The sequence below is a fragment of the Sorex araneus genome, chromosome 6 (assembly GCF_027595985.1).
Source record: "Sorex araneus isolate mSorAra2 chromosome 6, mSorAra2.pri, whole genome shotgun sequence".
NCBI lineage: Eukaryota > Metazoa > Chordata > Mammalia > Eulipotyphla > Soricidae > Sorex > Sorex araneus.
Window position 1 is genome coordinate 117,808,385 of NC_073307.1, and position 19,293 is coordinate 117,827,677.

General features: G+C 34.4%; 1 protein-coding gene across 5 annotated transcripts in view; it reads right to left on the reverse strand.

The window, feature by feature from the left end:
• SOX6 (SRY-box transcription factor 6) overlaps positions 1-19,293 on the reverse strand; it is a 650,955-nt gene that overhangs the window by 194,548 nt on the left and 437,114 nt on the right. For all 5 annotated transcript variants that reach the window (XM_055142871.1, XM_004613574.2, XM_055142870.1 and 2 more), the window contains 2 exons: positions 14,885-15,057; positions 11,694-11,762 (listed from right to left, as the gene is read on the reverse strand). In XM_055142871.1, coding sequence (XP_054998846.1) covers positions 11,694-11,762; positions 14,885-15,057 — 242 coding nt within the window. The remainder of the gene's footprint in view (positions 1-11,693; positions 11,763-14,884; positions 15,058-19,293) is intronic.

Sequence of the window (19,293 nt, forward strand, 5' to 3'; positions counted from 1 at the left end):
TGTCTGTATCAAGAAATTTATCCAGGATCTCAGCACATGCAAGACAAGGATCCTATTGAGAAGCTACATCTTTACCCTCATCAGAACTTTAGAAAAAGAACATATGTTATTAGTCCATCAATCAAAATGAGGAATAATATTTTTTTCCTTTTTCCTTGTGGATAATACAACTAAAGATGGCATATAGAGGAATCAATACTTGTATGGCTGAGAAAAGAATGATGCTATTACAGTACAAAATAAGCCTGACCTGCTAGTGTTCTTTTTTTAAAAAATTTATTATTATTATTTTTAATTAATTATTTTTTTTAATTAGTGAGTCACTGTGCGGGTACAGTTACAAATTTACCCATTTTCGTGCTTGTGTTTCCCTCATACAATATTCGAGAACCCATCCCTCCACCAGTGTCCATTCTCCACCACCAATGAACCCAGTATCCCTCCCACCCTCCAATCCCGTCCCCCACCCCGTTCTTTTTTTTTTGGCTTTTGGGTCACACCCAGCAATGCTCAGTGGTTGCTCCTGGCTCTGAACTCAGGAATTACTCTTTGTGGTGTGGGGGAACCATATGGAATGCTGGATATTGAACTCAGGTGGGTCGAGTGCAAGGCAAACGCCCTACCCACTGTACTATTGCTCCAGCCCTGTTAGTGTTCCTTAAAACAGTTTTTCTATTCTGTCAACATGTTCCAGCAGCAGCCTAGTCAGTCTCATCGAGAGCCCGTTACATCTCCACTAACCTTAGCCACTGCAGAAAACTCAACTGCAGATGCTTTACGAGAAAGAAAAAAAAAAATCTTCCACAAGATTGTATATTTAACTAAAGTACTGACAATGACCTGAATGAGAATCAACTTTATCCTTTATTCCGATCTGTGAATTCCTTAACTTCTGTTGTGAAATCTTCCATTTTTTAATAGATTCTTACTGGATTGGGAGTAGATAAAGTGAATTCACTGCGTTACAGTGAGACATTACACCTTTTGCATCATTTATTTTCTTTTATTTTGACCAAATGAAATATCTAACTCTAACATTAATAACCTTGAGTGGGAGTTAACTGATGTGAATTAAAAATGGTTATGTCAGTACATCCCTTCAGAGTTTAAAGAATATTTCCCTGTGCTTTATCAAGTGTCACACAGTATATCAATTTTTATTTCCCATCTCTCAGGTCTGGTATGCATACTGTTTAACTTCTTAAATTCTAAGTATAGACATAATTTACAAAAACTGAGCAATGCTTGACTACAGGAGATCGTATATGTAAGATTTATATGAACAACTACTTTAAATAAGAAGGACTTTTGCATTTTGTGCTGGTACATCACATAACTTTCTCCATGTTTTTTTTTTAAGCTATAAAATAAATTGGAAAGGTTCATTTACCATCCCTCTAACTTCACAAGCACTATTGATATATTAGGAAATCCCATTTTGGTGTGAAAGGAGAGAACTTGACCTTGTTTCCCAGAATAAAATGCTATACTCTCTTTCAAACTTCTCTAGTCAGCTCTCTCAACTAACCATTCCTTTGTGCCTGATAAACTTGTCTCACCCATTAACAATTGAAATAGCTGTACTTTGGCACCCAGGGAAAACTTTTGTTCTTTCTTGCTTTTCTAGATTGACTATAGTAAATTCACATTGATTATCCTATATTCATATCATTAATTTGGGGTTCTAAATATTCATGTCTTTACAGATACAAATAGAATTTACATTCAGATATAATAAATGTACACCTATGTTTCTCTATTAGAAACTCTAAAATAACTCTAGTACATGCCTAGTAATGCCTAGTACACAAAGAAAAATAATAATGGTATACATTATGCACTGAATACTTACTAAGGAATTTAAACAAATATTTCTAATTCCATTGCTTATAAGGTTGTAACACTGTTAGTAACATTGTTAATTTTTAGGTATTAGGAAATGCATGCTTAGAGCTTAGGATATTATATAACTGGTCTCAGAACTAAGATATAGAAAACAGTGCTAACAAGTAGAATTGAAACTTAAATCTTAAGTCTTTATTGAGTTGTCTCTAATAGCTGTGCTAGTTCTGTAAAAATTGTGTTACATACCCTATGTAACAATACAATCTATGCCCTATACACATTCTTCTGATAGGTATAAATCTGGCATAAAAGTGCATCTAGACATGTATGTTCCTTATATATTTCAAGGGGTGGTCAATTTTGGACTGGAGTGATAGCACAGCTGGTAGGGCATTTGCCTTGCACGCAGCCAACCAGGGTTTGAATCCCAGCATCCCATATGGTCCCCTGAGCACCGGTAGGAGTAATTCCTGAGGGCAGAGCCAGGTGTAACCCATGTGCATCGCCGGGTATAACCCAAAAAGCAAAAAAAAAGAGGCGGTCAACTTGATACAGAATTAAAAAAATATTTGAAAATAATATGTTGATATTATTTTTCTATTTAAATAGTAGAAATCAAATGGCATCTGAGAATTATTTTTCTAAAAACATCTGTCATATAAAGACTATATTCATTTCATTTTAATTTTAATTACCTTCTCCTAAAGACACAAATTTGATAGAAACATATTACTGTCTTGCCAATATGCCATACATATAAATCAAGTTACTAGAAAAACTAACTCCATTTATTAAAATTGTTTAAACCATGATTCATTATAAGCTTTCTAACTCTTAAGTAAGATAACTGTGACAAAAACGAAAAGTATATTTCAACTGCTGAGAAGTATTTGTTTAAACTCTCCTCCAATCCTCAGTCTACAGAGAGATAAGTAGATGGTCTAAACAATTTAGAGTTCACAATTAATCACTTAATCTGCATTTCATTGCTCAGAACTATATTTCACTATCTTGATTGTCCTCTAAAACCATCTAGAGAATTTTAAGTTGTTTTCATCTGGGACTATACATCCCATAAATTAAATAAAAATTTGTGAAAAGTAATCTATAGACCTTTTTATTTGCTTTCAAGAGACTGCAAGATTCAACCAAGGCTCTCACTATTAGCATCACTTGCTGTCATTCTCTACTGACTTTTATCAACTAGAAACAACAGCCATATATTTTTCACTTGTTTAATTTATTTTAGCAACATATTTTAATGTTCTAACATTAAAAGTAGTTTACTCAGTATATTCCTATCTCTTTAAAATATAAATGAATAAGTTTACTTGTAAATGCTATAAATTATGCAATAGATAATATGTTCTATACTAGGCTACAAAAAATTCCAATTAAGTTCTTTATATCTCTTTCCTTGTGAATATGAACCACATTGCAATGGTTCTGTGATATAAATTGATTATACTGCAATTTGGAATTTTTTCCATTTAAGAATAGAGACTATAATGAAATTTTAGATGTTAGGCATTATTTCATACTCTACAAACTAGTAAAGTTCACTAAACTTTAGTCATTCTCAAAAAAGGGCAGACTTAGTTACAGGCTGGAATGTTGGAAATAAATACTAGACTAGAAATCAAGAAATTTAGGCTACACTCTATCTTTGAGAAATTGTTAACTTTTTAAGCTTAGATAAGTATATGTCTCAGCTTCATCATCTAGAGAAAGTACTGGCACAAAAGTAAGAGTACCAAAGACATTTTTAATAAATGAAACTACCAGAAAGCAAAAAACAAAAACAAAATACCAAACAGAGTACATGTCAAGTATAATCAGTTTTACTTCTTAGAAAGGAAAAGTATTTTTTTATTTTAAATAAAATGAAAAAGAATACCTTCATTTTTGAATTATTTTAAAGTCTATTCTTACTGATAAACTCACAGTACATTGTTTTTTAGAAACAGCTATAGATTCTTCCCAAAACTAGTTAATGAGAATGATGAAAACCTTGGGATGATGTTTCACGGAAGCACAGGGTCTGTTGGAAACTCTCAGTTTGGTGTTTTTCAAAACTTCCAAAGTTCTATCATTAAAGAACTACCTAAATAGCTTTTGCCATGTCTAAGTTTCTAACTATCATTTGTTTAGTTTAAATAAAGTTAACTTTATTTTATATAGAAATACACCTTTATTTTAAATAGAAAACTAAATAGCCTATAAGTAGAAGATAACCAGATAACTATGAACAAGAGTTTTAATTTCTAACTAAACACTCCAAGCCTGGCTAATGAAAGACAGTAGGGACAGTGGTGAAGAATATGTACCCACTGCAAAGTTCTGAGATGAAATCTCCTCCTCTCCTATCCTCTCCTCTCTTTCTCCTCTACTCTCTTTTCCCCTCCCCTTCCTTCCCTTCCCCCTCCCCTCCCCTCCCCTCTCCTCCTCTCCTCTCCTCTCCTCCCCTCCCCTCCCCTCCCCTCCCCTCCCCTCCCCTCCCCTCCCCTCCCCTCCCCTCCCCTCCCCTCCCCTCCCCTCCCCTCCTCTCCTCTCCTCTCCTCTCCTCTCCTCTCCTCTCCTCTCCTCTCCTCTCCTCTCCTCTCTCTTCTTCTATCTTTTTTCTCACTCTTTCTCTCCCCCACAAAATCAATTCAGACATCCTACACAGGTATTAAAGACTAACACCAACCTGAACCCTCAATATAAACAAAGGGGCTTGAATGGAGACACAACACAGGGATTAAGGCGCTTGCCTTGCATGCAGTAACCATAGTTCATTCCTAAGCACTGTCAGTTATGCCTCCCAAGGACAGAGTACCCCTGGGTGTGGCCCACCCACAGAGTAAGTGCATGTATATACACAGATGTGTGTACATATATAATCTAGAATTAGAGGGGCACAAAAACACGCAGAAGATATGCCTTCTTTAAGGGGGTTGGATTCAGGATTACACTGATGTAAGGCTGGAGCCATAGCTCAGTGAGGAGGGCATTTGCCTTGCACGTGGCTCTCCCAGGTTCCATCCCTGACATTCTAGATGGCCCCCCAAGCATTTTCAGGAGTGATACCATGAGTGCGGAGCCAGGAATAAGCCCGGAGCTCTGTTGGATGTGGCCCCAAGTCAAAAACCCAACCAACCAATAACAACAACAGAAAAAAACAAGATTACACTCATATTGTATGCTGGTAGCACTGCCAATGCTCTCTCAGTAACTTCATGCCTCTGAAGAAGGAAGCATTTCCCTATTTTTATAGATCCCAGTAAACAGAGACATTCTCATTCTTACATTTCAGTATGACTGGATTGAGAACGAGCTATGGAGTGAAGTCTGAGAGATAAGACCCAACAGTGAGAATAAATAAGAGTAAGTAACCCATGGGTCCTGTGGAAATGAAATAAGAGTGCTTGAGAAGCACTGAGTTTTACCACCAGATTCTGGGTCTGCTGAATAAGATCTTTGTCATAAAATCACACTTAGGAAGCATGTAGCACAGTCACCAGTAATATCATATACATTAGATTTCCATGTTATGGCCAGGTAGCACTTCCTTTTATTTTTTGATTCACTACAATTTTAATGGGCGAGTGTGATTAACAACACTAGTCCATAAGAAATTTCGTATCCACAATAATTTGCACTTTCAGCTATTAAAAAGTCTTATTATTTGTGGATTATTGTAGCTTTACCTATTCTTTATAATTTTAAACTTTATTATTAAAATGTTTGAAGCAGGCTACAGAGCATCCATCATTACTTAAAAAGTTAATTAGATTACATAAAAAGAAATAATTAGATTTGCATTTTTATCTTGGCTTTAAAGTTCCAAAGAAGATCACAACAGTCTGCCTGTGGGCAATTACAAACAGCATACAGCAGAGAAATAGAGAGAAGTGAGGGTCTGTTTTTCCTGGCTAAGTCATGACTGAAGATAGAATTACAAAATATTTTAAGGGTTTGGAGAAACTGAGAAATAATCCTAGGTTTATATCCTTCATTTGAAATCCTCATATCATTGCAGGAGAATATCAGGAAAATAACTGTAGAGTGTCAATAAACATACCTAATTATTTCCATTGATTTTATTTGGATCTGTTCAGGGGTTGTTGGAAGACAAATTACCTGATCAATAATCCGAAAACAAAAATTTAAAAAAAAGAGCTATTCACTAGAGTTGAAACAAAAGTATTGTAATGTCCTTTTGTTTATCAGAGCAAATACAATAAACAAAGAGACAAATAATTAAGAGTGAGGGACTAACTGAGACTGGGGGACTTCAGACCTTCCCATCTTTTTGTCTCTCTAGCCTTATTCAAAAGACAATAAAAGCAAGGTCCAGCTCTTAAAATTAGAGGTCAATTAGATACTTAATGATGAAGCATATCTTCAAATATATATCTAGTATTATTATCCTAGGAAAAAATTAATTAACCAGGTCATAGAGGGCAGGAAGGCTAATGTATAAGGTAATTATTTCTAATCTTTAGACAACTACTTCACATAAAAAGGTAGTCCTTATTCCGCTCAGCAAATACCTGAAATATCTGTAGTTAATCATATTGAAGGGGAAAAAAAAGTAAATTTTCTCTCTTTAAATGGCTAATGTAAATCTGGTTCGTTGGCTAAATTTTTAAAATTAACCATCTCCCTCTTATAACGCATTTTTTGGTTATCAGACAGGAAGAAAATAGAATTCAGAGTCCATGACATTCTGCCACATTACATTACATACATACAAAATAGTTGAGCACAGAGGTGTGTGTCAGAATTAAAATAGAAAATAATATGAAAAACATGTACTCTAAAGAATAAAGGGAAACATCAGTGAGGACACAATATTGACTTTGGGATAAGTAAATAAGCAACTTGTATTACATCATTTAAAAGAAAAATTTCAAGGCCCCCTAGCACTGCAGGAATGATCCCTGAGAGCATGGCCAGGAGTAAGCCCTAAGCATCCCTGTATGTGGTTCAAAACACAAAAATAAAAAGAAAAGAAAAAAATTTTAAGACAGTATTATTGCTGCCATGCTGCAGCAATGGCACTAGTTCTGATTTTCCACAGTAAAATTTGTCCTCTAATGCATGTATTAAATGGTGAAACATGGGTACAGAACATTGTATATTAAATAATCAAATATTATGTAGAGCTAAGAATTTCAAGTTTGCCAGTTACAACCAAAAGTGCCTAAGTATGAACTGGCTAAACCCTTGGCCCTGATCCAGGAAGCTAAGTGCCAAAGTAAAACCCCAACCATCCAGTCCATTCTTAAAGATTGTTGTTCACTCAATGATGTGAGGAGAGGACACACTGCTCTCAATACAAATCACTTGAATTACTCTAAAATTGGAGTCTGAAGAAACACGAATAAGAGGATAATACCATGCATGCCCAGGAAACTGAGTTTTTCACAGAAATATTTTAATGAGCTGCATGCAGAACTAAGTTCTAGCTACAAAATACCAATATTAAATACATTTTTAACTTATTATTGAAACTAAAGAATGTCATATGCTGCATCCATGAAAAGTGTTTCCACCTGATTTAAAAACTATGACTGGTCAAATCATGTTAGATGGATAGTTTGAGAAATCAGATTTTATAAAAAAAATATTTTGTTTAAACTAGACTTATATTTAGTAATTTATTAAGGTACTATAAATTTGCTTTTATATGTATGATGGGTTAAAGGGGAATTTTGCTTGCTTGCTAATGTAACCCATAATTAAAATTCTTCAAAATATGTCTACTGCATAGTCATGCTATGGGTGGGAGAAAGATAAAATTACTAAGACATTAACTGTCCTTTGGAATCATAGCAAAAGAGTCACCGTCCCAACTGCAAGGATCAATATTCCATTTCCTTTCCATAGTTTGTGATAAAGTTACTGTTTCTGTCCTGAAATATAAACGTTTTCTCAGTTTCATATCCGGGGAATAACTTAATATGTAGCAAATTAGAGGAATCACCATTTTCCCCAAAGCACAAACAGAGGGATTTGAATTCACTAAACAAACAGCTGCCTACACGATCTCTTAAGATTAAAGCATTTTAATAATCATTTAAGGTTGTTAACTTATTTTAAATGGGAAAATGGACTTATCAGAAATATATAACTTCCAAAAGCATGCATCTTAAGTTCAACATTAATCGCATGATCTTAAATGTGTTTCTTTAAAAGAAAACCATAATGCCCAAAAGGAGAGAGCAAAAGAGAGAGAGGAGAGAGAGAGAGAGAGAGAGAGAGAGAGAGAGAGAGAGAGAGGAAAAGTAGAAAAGTGCCTGCCATATAGGCAGGCTGGGAGTGAGGGGTGGCAGGATGGAAAATGAGAACACTGGTGGTGGGAAATAAACACAATTCAATTAAAAAAAAACTTAGCTAGGATTAGTCAAAACTTATTAAAAATTAGTTTCAATGAAGAAAAATAAATAAATGAAATAATATATGACTGCATAAATGTTTCTGAATGATTACAAATAAGCACAAGACTTTTACAACATTATCTGAATCTGTTTTTTCTTATCTCAAATGAAAAATGCTGCATTTAAGTTGTGCAAGCCATTCAGGTTTTTATTTGTTTCCATTATAATAAGTCCTGGCAAGCTACCCGTAGTGTACTCAATATGCCCAAAACAGTAACGACAGTCCTCATTCCCCTAACCCTGAAGGAACTCCCAATACATCATCAAGCTACACTAGCATGCAACAGGGACAAATGGAGACGTTACTGGTGCCTGCTCAAGCAAATCGATGAACAACAGGATGACAGTGATACAGTGATACAGTGATAATAGGTCCAGATATGTTCATGTGTAGTTGCTTACAAAAAGTTGGACACTCTTCTGAAAATTCAAAACAATAGCACTAATTTAGAAGTCAGTTCTGAACTAGAAGAATAAATTTGAATGTAACCACTAAGTGTTTATGGTCCACAGCCTAGAGCATGGCTTATTTTTGCTTATCATGTAAGCTAATAGGTCTAGAAAATAAGATTTTAAAAAAGTGTGGGGTAGGGAAAGGTTAATAAAGGTAGGAAAAAAGGTCAAACTTGCTCATGTTGTTTTTATTTGCTTTCAGAAGAGAAGGTAGATTTTTTTGTATTTATATTATTTTACTTTCATTTCTATCTTGTTTGCAAAAGAGAAAAGTTTCTTTTATGATAAAAATATATTTGGAGCACCTTTAAACCTCATATTTAGCATAAAATAGTTAAAACTTAATCCAACAAAAGTCTTTGTCTTAAATATGATTATACCTGCAATGATTAAAAAATATATTCAGTCATGATATGTTTTGTCAAAAGACATATCTGGCTTGTCAAAAACTGTATTCAAAAATTTGAAAATAACACATTGCCTTTCAAAAAAATAACAAAAAAATCTGAAAATCAATGAAATGTTTTGTGTCATAGATGATTATATTTTGCATAAAGAATATATGTTTTTAAGCATTCAATAAATTCTTCAAATGGTCTCAGACTGATAAGATAAATACTGATAAGTTATGCAATGATGCAATGATTCAGAACAAAATGAACTCTAAACATAGGTTATTGCTTCCTTTAATTTTTAAAATATAAATTCTAATTACAAAGAATTCTTTATTTCTAAATGAACGTAACTCTTTGAACCTCCTAGGATTTTATAATTTCTACTGCTGAAATCAAGTGCTGATTAGCTTCAATTTTTAAAAAAATTAAACAATGAGAATTAGCCTCTTTTAAAAGCAATTAAACTTCTGTTAGAAAACTTAAGGGAAAGTCTTCTCAAATTGAATATTCTGAATAATATTTAAGATCATGTTCAGAATAATATTTAAGATCACATGGATTTTTTGATTTTCTGAAATCCATGCAGTCATTACAATCATAAAATTAAATGTAATCAATACTATTTCATAAAAATACTCTGAACTGCTTTCGTTCAGAGTAATCTCAGAACCATGGGCAAATATCATTAGGACAGCCAGTTGATATAAACAACATTGTAATCAGAAGTGAAATATTCTTAGATATTGAAATAAGAAGTAAGAAATTAGAAAATATTAATATACATAGCTGGTATACAAACATCTTAAAATACTTTCATTCCTGATTTAGGAGAAATAGCAAGTGAAATGAACAGGTTATTTCACACCTACTGAGTTCTTAGAGAGGCATCTAGAGAAAAATGTAGGAAGTTACAGGCTAAAAATCTTAACCTTAGCAGTAGGAGACACACTGAAATTTCTAATAAGGGCAGAACAAGGGAACACCTGGACAGTTATTTAATTAAAGATCTCCACATGAGTAGTAAAAAAGATATCAAGATGAGAAGTTATTTCAAGATTTAATTGTAAAAGTTGACAGGAAAGCTGAAAATACTTCATATCCTTTCTATTTGGACTCTTTGTTTTTGAAACAAATAGATTTGAGTTTGGAATACAGAATCAACTACAGCAGCAACAATAACAACAATAACAACAACAAAAACCGGGTTAAAATCTCCTATCTTGACAAAAATTCCAAATTGGTACAGGACCTCTTCTCGAACCAAATCAATACTCAACAGCAGTGACAACTACATCTGGAACACTAAGTATGATTAACAAAATGGAGCAAGGATCTAAGTTAAAATCACTGATTGTACCAACCAGGTAAAAGATTAGACTAAATTATGACTTCATGTGAATGACTGAAAAAAATATACATGAACATGTAACTAAAGGAAAGGAATACTATAGGACAGAATCAATTGTCCCAACATGGCTGAGTCATACAGACTTAAGCAATCACCAAATATTCACAGAAACTAAAAGAAAACACACCTCAGAGTCTGTGGTGGGGTACACATAACTCTGGGATTGATATTCCTAAGGATCAATCTTCCCACGATTCACACAATCATTAGCTACCTTATTTTGTAGCTTTCTGGCAGTCATGTACCTATATTTCTATTTAAAAATATAGACCAAAATTTTTAAAAAAGAGACCATTTTATGGTACAGCTCAGGCCTTAATCCTGGCACCAAATGCTCCCCAATCCACCAACCTGTCACCACCACTATTCAAAAAAACTAGAGCACTTTCCCTTGTAGCTCCCATGATTTAAAAAAGGGGTGGGTGGGAGGTAGGATGGTGGGAAAGACCATTTCCTTCACCTAAAATTGCAATTAGTTGAATCAAGATTGAGAATCTTAATGGGATAACAGAAGTCAGAATTTCTTCCCAGTCCAGTGTAATTAATATCTATGCATTGTATTGTCCTTTAAAAATAAGGGAAATTTCTAAATTGTGTTGTTATTATTCAAGAAGTTTTTCTTCCTTTTCAGACTATGTGCTCCTTGAAGACAGATAGTCATTAATCTTTATATTCCCCTCAGGACACAGCAGAAATAGAGTAAATGTTAGTTACAGAACAGATAATTATTACCATTCTTTGCCTAGGTCATAATATTCTTCTCATAATTGGCCCAATCAGCCAGTCCTAACAAGGAAATAAAAGTAAGCTTCTCCCCATGATATGATTAGATGGGAAAACACAAAGCAGAAAGTGGTTGGTGACAATAAAAATAGCATGTGTATGCTTCCTTTGAAACCATTAGTTTTCCACTAGGTTGTGTTAGGCAAATGACAGAGGGAAAAAGATAAGATTTATTCTGCTTACTTATTACATCAGAAAGGAACGCTTGGACTACCGCTAGTCAATATTTCCTACAGCTACTTATACAATTGTATACAACATCCTTGAATAACAGCCCCGTTGGTGCTGTTTATATGAGAAGGGTGCATTTGCAGATTTTAAATTCCATTTTCAAGGAGGAAAGTATCTAAGTATAATCAGAGGAGAGTGATAAAATACACTGACCTGGATCTGTTGCTGTAGGAGATTGATTTTGTGCTGCTGTTGCAGAAGTTGCTGCTGTTGTCTTGCAATCTATCAAGAAATAAAGTTTCATTAAGTTAAAATGAAATGCTTACACCTTTGCAATTACCTCAGGTATCTCTCCTGGCATTCAAAGAATGCTTTCCTATACTCCTATGTGAAGGAGTTCCTATAAAATAAGAAAGGCCGATTCAGAAAATTGAAAAGGAAAAAAAGTTCAAATAGATGCCATCTCACTGCTCCCCTAAATCTTCATCTTCAGGAGGAAACTCCCTGCTTTTAGTGCCTTTGTGAGCAGTTCATCTATATCTAAACTGACTATCTAGAGAGGATGGAAAATGAAAATCTGATCCTTTTGAAAATAAAGACAGGAAATTCTGGCTTTGTTTTTTGTAAATAAATTAATTTGAAACTGAAATAGCAAAACAGAGACAGACAACAACTTCTATTACATGTTAAGTTGTCCCTTTTATGGTGAGACCTTTTGTGATGCAAAGACTTTCCAGAATTGGCAACATAAATATCGTCAATGTGTTGAGTGCAAAAAAACACAGCAAAAGAGTAAAATTTCTCAGCTTCATTTGTTGGTGGTGGTGATGACAAACTGTACAATGCATTTGTAAAAACAAAGAAACATTCAGGACTCATTCACAAGTTTTATATTCATTGGCTTCGTCCAACAATGAAATTCAGTGTCTTAACTTATTCTCTGATCTATAAAAAGAATTATGAACCACTTAATGCAAAATGTATTTAGGACTCAGTAATACCAACTTCTTGAGGATAATGCTGTTTCCTGTAAAGCATGAGTTCAGGATTGAACTACTTTTTTGCTGCAAAAGCTGAACTGCTATAGTTTAGTGGCCCCTCAGTGAGAACAAATTTATTAACACCTGGGAATTCATAGAAAAGTGCTCAGAGAGCAGTAGAAAAAAGTTTGTTGGTATTTTACGATGGGTTTTTCTTCTTCCTGTTCCTTTATTTCCAAAAGCCAATATTCCAGAGAAAGCAATGTTGGAAGTGAAAATGAGTGTGCAAGAGCCCCGGAGTATCCCTCCTGAATCTTTTGGATGCATTAGCCTAGAACAGAGGGAAACACTTAAATCACATTTTGTTCAGCAGCTGACAAGATAGTATGCACGCAAATGTTTCTTTATGGCTTCTGGTGATGATTGGCCCATACTGGAAGTCATAGTAAAGCTGCCCTCTACACAGGCTACTGATTGAGAAATGGGACCACTTCTCTCCAGAGCTTTATAAGCAAAATGGAAACACTATTTAATAAGGTTAGAAAGGCCCATTCTGCTTGTCACCATTCAAATCAGAATTGGACAGCTCACTCTGCTCTATGTAAAGATACTGGATCCTCTGAATATTTATTTCCTCTTAGCAAACCAGTGAAACACCACTAGGCATCTAATATTGATGGTCCCTCCTAAATGATAAAGTGCTGCATAGAAATGCTTCCCAAACACCACAGTGCAATTACTATCATCCACTCTAGACGTATGGGTTTGACACAGTGAAGTATGGTACATAAGCACCATGTGGCTCAAATTCTGAATTTTATTTGCCAAACGGTTGAACTACATGCTCGCTTCATTGAGCATGACAACCTAGTTTTAAGTGTCATTTAATTTTCATTTTGAAATATAATTACAAAGTGTTCACTGTAAGATATCACTCGTCTGCAAATGTGTCAAGATTAATTTGTGCTAGCTTATTCACAAGTGTCAATAGTTAATTACTGTGTCATCTCTGGATGGCTAAATGACATTCTAACTTCTGATTTTTTACAGTGTTCCTTTATGTTATTTTCCATTAGGGGCTGAGTCCATATTCATACATGTGGGCAAATATTCAAGCATATAAAATACCAGACGTCACAACTCATTAAAATCAACAGAGCATATATTGCTCTATATACCCCTATAAAATACATTTAACTGAAAAGATAATTCCAGTAATAATGTCAGATTCCTAAAAACTGCACATTAATTTGTGTCTGTCTGATCAAAAGCATCAGGAACTACTCTATAGGAACATTGTTGTTACACTAGTGTACTCCTATGAGACAGGAAACATATTCAATAAAGTGATTTTTTGAAGTGATGCATTTAAACTTTTTCTATTTTTCTTCCTTCTCACTTTCAAAGCAATAAAGTCAAATGTTTATGTGATCCTTGTTTTTATTATTTACCTTGATATGTGTATATATATGTACATATATATGTGTATATATATGTATATATACACATATATATGCACTCAGAGAGCCTGGCAAGCTACCAAGAGTATCCCGCCCGCAAAGTAGAGCCTGGCAAGCTATTCGTGGCATATTCAATATGCCAAAAACAGTAACAACAGGTCTCACAATGAAGACGTTACTGGCGCCTGCTTGAGCAAATAGATGAATAATGGGATGACAGTGCTACATATATATGTGTGTATATATATACATATATATATACACACACACATATGTATCATGCAGACTATGCAACTTTTGGAAATGGAAGGGTTTTTTTTTAAATAATCATGCAAGGGTTATTCTTGGAAAATTGGGATGTATTGTTACTTTAGCTTTAAAGTCAGAGTAAATCATTGAACCACTGAATTTCTAGTGCAGGACTTTTTCAGGATGAGAAACACAATGCCCAGAAAGAAACAAGTAATTCATGGTTAAGCTACATTCTGAATATATGAGATGCCTGTATGACTAGATTTCCTTGTGTAATTAATTGAAATCTAATGTCTTGTAATTATGTTATCATTTACATTATACCTGGTTGCTATGAGGCCTTTCTTGGCCCCTCTCTCTCTCCTCTCTCTCTCTCTGTCTTTCTCTTTTTTCTTCTCTCTATTTTTTAAAAAAGAGGGAATAAGGAAGAGTAAAGAAAAATATCTTCTGATCTATCCATCAATCTATCTATTGATTATGTATAATATACATAAATATATATTATGTATTATATATATAAAAAATATATATATACCCTCAATAGTTTAAAGACCCTGGTTTTCAGAAGAAAATTTCTTTATTCCTTCTCCTTCTCTCTCTCTCTGTCTCTTGCTCTTGAATTGCTTATGACAAATAAACCAATCAATGTGATTACTCGCTGAGCTTGGCACAGTCCTCATCTACAGTTTGTCAGCTCCTTTTGCAGGCTCACCTGTTCTTGCTGTTGGCGAGCAAGGTCCATTTGCTGCCGTTGTTTCTCAATTTGTGAGGCTGCCAGCTTTTTCTGTTCATCATGCGCTGCCAGGAGCTGCTCCCGTAAACTGATCAGCTGGGTAATCATGGTAGAGAGTTGCCGTTCTTTCTCTGCCAGGCTCTCAGGTGTACCTAGAATGGAAGCAAGAAGATATCTCACAAGTTTTAGAAAAGGCTACAGGAAGTAGGAGGAAAAATAGGGAAGATTCTAAACCACACTAAGATGCTTAACAATCCAGGACAATAGCTGGAGGTCATTGGAAAGGTGGGAGTTACAGCAATATTATGGACACCAGAGTTTGGCATTGCCCTGCCAATAAAAAGTATTGTCATCAATAAAATACTCATTCAGTCTTCCCTCTCAGTCTTTACAACAACACAAAGAGAAACTACCCAAACATCATGTTGCTTTCACCACACTACCTTCTTCACACACCTCACCTCATATCAATCTGATCCAGTAAGGAAACCTAAATTAAAATCCAAAGAGTAGAAACATGGGTCTGATGAACTTTTTATAATAGCTTCTACCTTAGTGACTCACATAGTATCTAAGATATAGTAGGTGCTTAGTAAATGCTATTTCTGATCACGGCTCTTATAAAATTTTCTACTATACAAAGATCTGTCTTCAAAGCTTAAAAGTCAGGGGAACAACTTCTACAGAGAGAAAAATTGTGGCCTTGCCTTCAGTTAGAGAGGATTGAATCTTTTTTTTTTCCCCTTGTGGAAGGGATCAAGCTAAAGTTCCCAAGTTCATCCTTAAAGGCAACAATGTTCTTGGAGTACTCTCTCACCCTTTTGTCATTTGTCAGTCTTCAAAGAGAAAAAACACATTTGAGGTCGAAAAGGTTATGCATAAGGATGTACTGTTTAATGAATATGATGTTGCTGAACACTTATGGTATGCACTAATGGTGCTGAACAGTCTTTTTATGGGAAAATTGCATAGCTCTCCTAAGTAAAGGGTACAGAATCCTTTTGTGAATCTAAATTAGAGCATTTTACTGAAGCATAAGATAAGAATTTCAAGCCACTGTATTTGAACCACATAGGTTTCATTAAGAAATGATCTATGATTTGAAAGCTTTTCAGGAAGATGCCACCAGCTGTCAAAGGGGACAAAGATTGCAGATTTTATGTGTGGAACAGGAGATTTCTAATCTCCGTATGTAATATCCCTGTTCTGGCTAAAAAAAAAAAAATGGGGACAATTCAAGAAACTGAAAATATTTAAATGAACAGTAGTCTCATTTTATGAGTGGTCCATGGAGAAAGAGAATCTTCAGAGGATGCTGGCTAATACTTGCTAGTTTATAATTCCCAATTGGTTAGACTGAAATCTAGCCAGGACAATTAGAAATATCATACATTATTTTTTCCTCAGGAGAGGGGTTTAGGCTATACCCTGCTGAGCTGAGGGGCAACACCTGGCTCTGTGCTGAAGGTCATTCCTGGGGGGATTATATGTAAATGTCAGGGGGACTGAGCCAGAGAAAGTTTCATGCAAGCCTCTTACTCTTGGTACTATCTCTCCAGTTCTAAAGGAGATGCCACAGAATAAATTAAAGAATGAAAGACTACTGTAAGTATCTCTATCCCTGAAAGATTTGCTGTGGGAAAAAAATGTTCAAAAGGAAAAATAAGAGAAAAATAAGATTGTGAGGTGATTGTAGAAAATGTAATTCACTAATAAGGAAATTAATAGTTCTGTAGATCTTTCTAGCTCCTGGAATTGATTTTTTAAATAAGATTTTGGGTTAGCAATAATATTTTCATGCTAATCAGGGGAAATATTTTTTGATCTTTAGAGGAAACATTAAAATAACAAAGTGAGCTGCCAAATTATATAATCTTCTGAAAGTATAACACGTTTAACAAATGCATATATTAATTTAAGAACAAAATATATAAGACAAAATGTGTGAAATTTATTACTCATTCATTTTTAACAAATAAATTTTCTGATTAAAAACTGATGCTGCATAGAACAAAGTAAGGATATAAATACTATGGCACATATAAGCAAACACAATTCCTTATTTTCATGTAATATATAGGCCAAAGAGGGCGACATCATAATCAAGTGGTTGTACTTGAAGTGTTAACCACAACTAAATTAGAATTATAAGCAAAAAGGATATTTAAGGAAAGTTTAAGCATGTTTAGTAGGCCCAAATTTAGGAAAATTGAGCCTGAAAAAGTAGCATATTAACTGGAAGATAAAGAGCAGTTAAGCAGTAGAAGTGGAGGATGGTCCAGGAGCTTTTTTAAAGAATAAAACAACACAGCAAAGATCCGGTGGGGGTAGGGTATTGTACTGTTTCTCAGAACTTGAAAGAAGGTAAGTGAGGAAAATAAATGGGAGCAGAATACCAGATGAAGCTAGAGAGGTAAGAAAAGGTCACAACATTTAGCTCCTTATACACAACGTTTGATGAATTTTATTTCTTCTAAGAAATTTCAAAATCACTACGTAGTTTTGGCTAGAAATGTTGTGGTCATTCTGGCTTCAATCTGAGGAATAGTTTGGGAAGTTATAAAAATAGGTAAAAGAAAGATATGCACTTTTACTATATGAATCAAGAAGAGGCTTCATGGATGCTGAGCAAATTATTCATTCAAAATTCGTGGTTAATAAATGATGCTTACAAGAGATTTGGGATAAGAACCAATGGAAGAGTTAACACTAAAAGTTAAGGTAGCCCCCTCTTAAAGACTGTAAGGTTAACAAAACTTTTTAACAATTTTCTGTATATTCCCCCTTTTTTGCACAAAATAACAAAGGAGTTGAGGATAATATGTAAATGAGTTCTTATCATCTTCCACTCAAAATGAAGCTATCAGCTTTCGAGGCTATTAGATATGTATAAAGATATTTGAACCTACAGAGCACCATTTAACCAGTTTTGTTAGAAAACAGCATGACATTCAAATTTTTAACTGTAAAAGTTCACTGAATTTGAGTAAAATGTTTCATAGTACTTAAAAAGTACATGTTACTGGTGGAAGAATTTACACTGGTGATGTGATTGGTGTTATATGTTATGTTATATTATAATATACATGTTATATATTATATGCCTAAAACTCAACTATCAATAACTTTATAAATGATATTTCTTTAATAAAAAATCACTATTATCACTGTCATTGTCATCCTGTTGCTCATCAATTTGCTCGAGCGGGCACCAGCAATATCTCCATTGCAAGACTTGTTGTTACTGTTTTTGGCATATCAAATACACCATGGGTAGCTTGCCAGGCTCTGCCCTCTGGGCGAGATACTCTTGCCTGCTTGCCAGGCTCTCTGAGAAGGGCGGAGGAATCGAAAGAGGGTAGGACTCGTGCAAGGCAAACACCCTACCCGCTGTACTATCGCTCCAGAGAACTTAAGCACTGTTAAGAGGACTTTTCCTATGTTTTCATTATATTTGAGGAGCATGTATATATTTGAGTAAATATGAGTGGCATAAAAAATGTAAGTGAAATAAAATATAGTATAACAAAACTAAAATTCCTCCTAAATAAAATACATGAACATAGACAGTTATAGAAATCATCATTAGTCCTTTGGAGAATTATAGAACTAGTTCCTGAATGGGAAATTAAAAAAGCACACATTGTATATATTAAGTATGTAAAATATTTATATATTATATACACAGATATATAGATTTATTTCTTTGGCATCAACTTAAGGAGAAATCAATTCAGCCTATATTATAACTTACATTTTCTATCTGTAAGACATAGTTTACTTTTCATGAAAAATAACATATTTTTCTCTTCTGTACCCATTGTGTCTATTTATAGGTAGTAGTTCAAAACCAGGTACTCTAACAGTGTGGTATTAATGTTTCTGTTTTATTTTGTTAGCCCACCACACCCTAATGTACTCAGAACTAACTCTTGGTGGGCTCATATGGGGTGTTGGGGATCAATTGTTTCTATTTTAATTAACTGCATTTTATGCTAATAGAATAAAATCAGCATAAGCGAATCCTACTGACCAATCAACCTGCAAATACAAATCATTTCACCTCAAAAAAGCACTCGTTGAATTGGCAAAGAAACTACCAACTGCCCAAGTTTCTGAACAGACAGTTCATGGAATGCAGTATGGCAACCTAAGTACTGTCAGATTATTTTAAGGAAGGCAAAAGACCATAGAGAAGGTTCTTATCAGGTAGGTTTAATCTATAGAATACCTTGTCTTAAATTATGTTTTGAGGTTCAATCAAATTGGGGAAAAAAAAAAAGATCAGGTCCTAAAGAAGTGCCCAGGCCAGCAGAGGTCATCTGTAACTACCTAACATGTTTCACATCTTTCAGGCTATTTGCAAATGACTCTTTAAAAAGGATTGT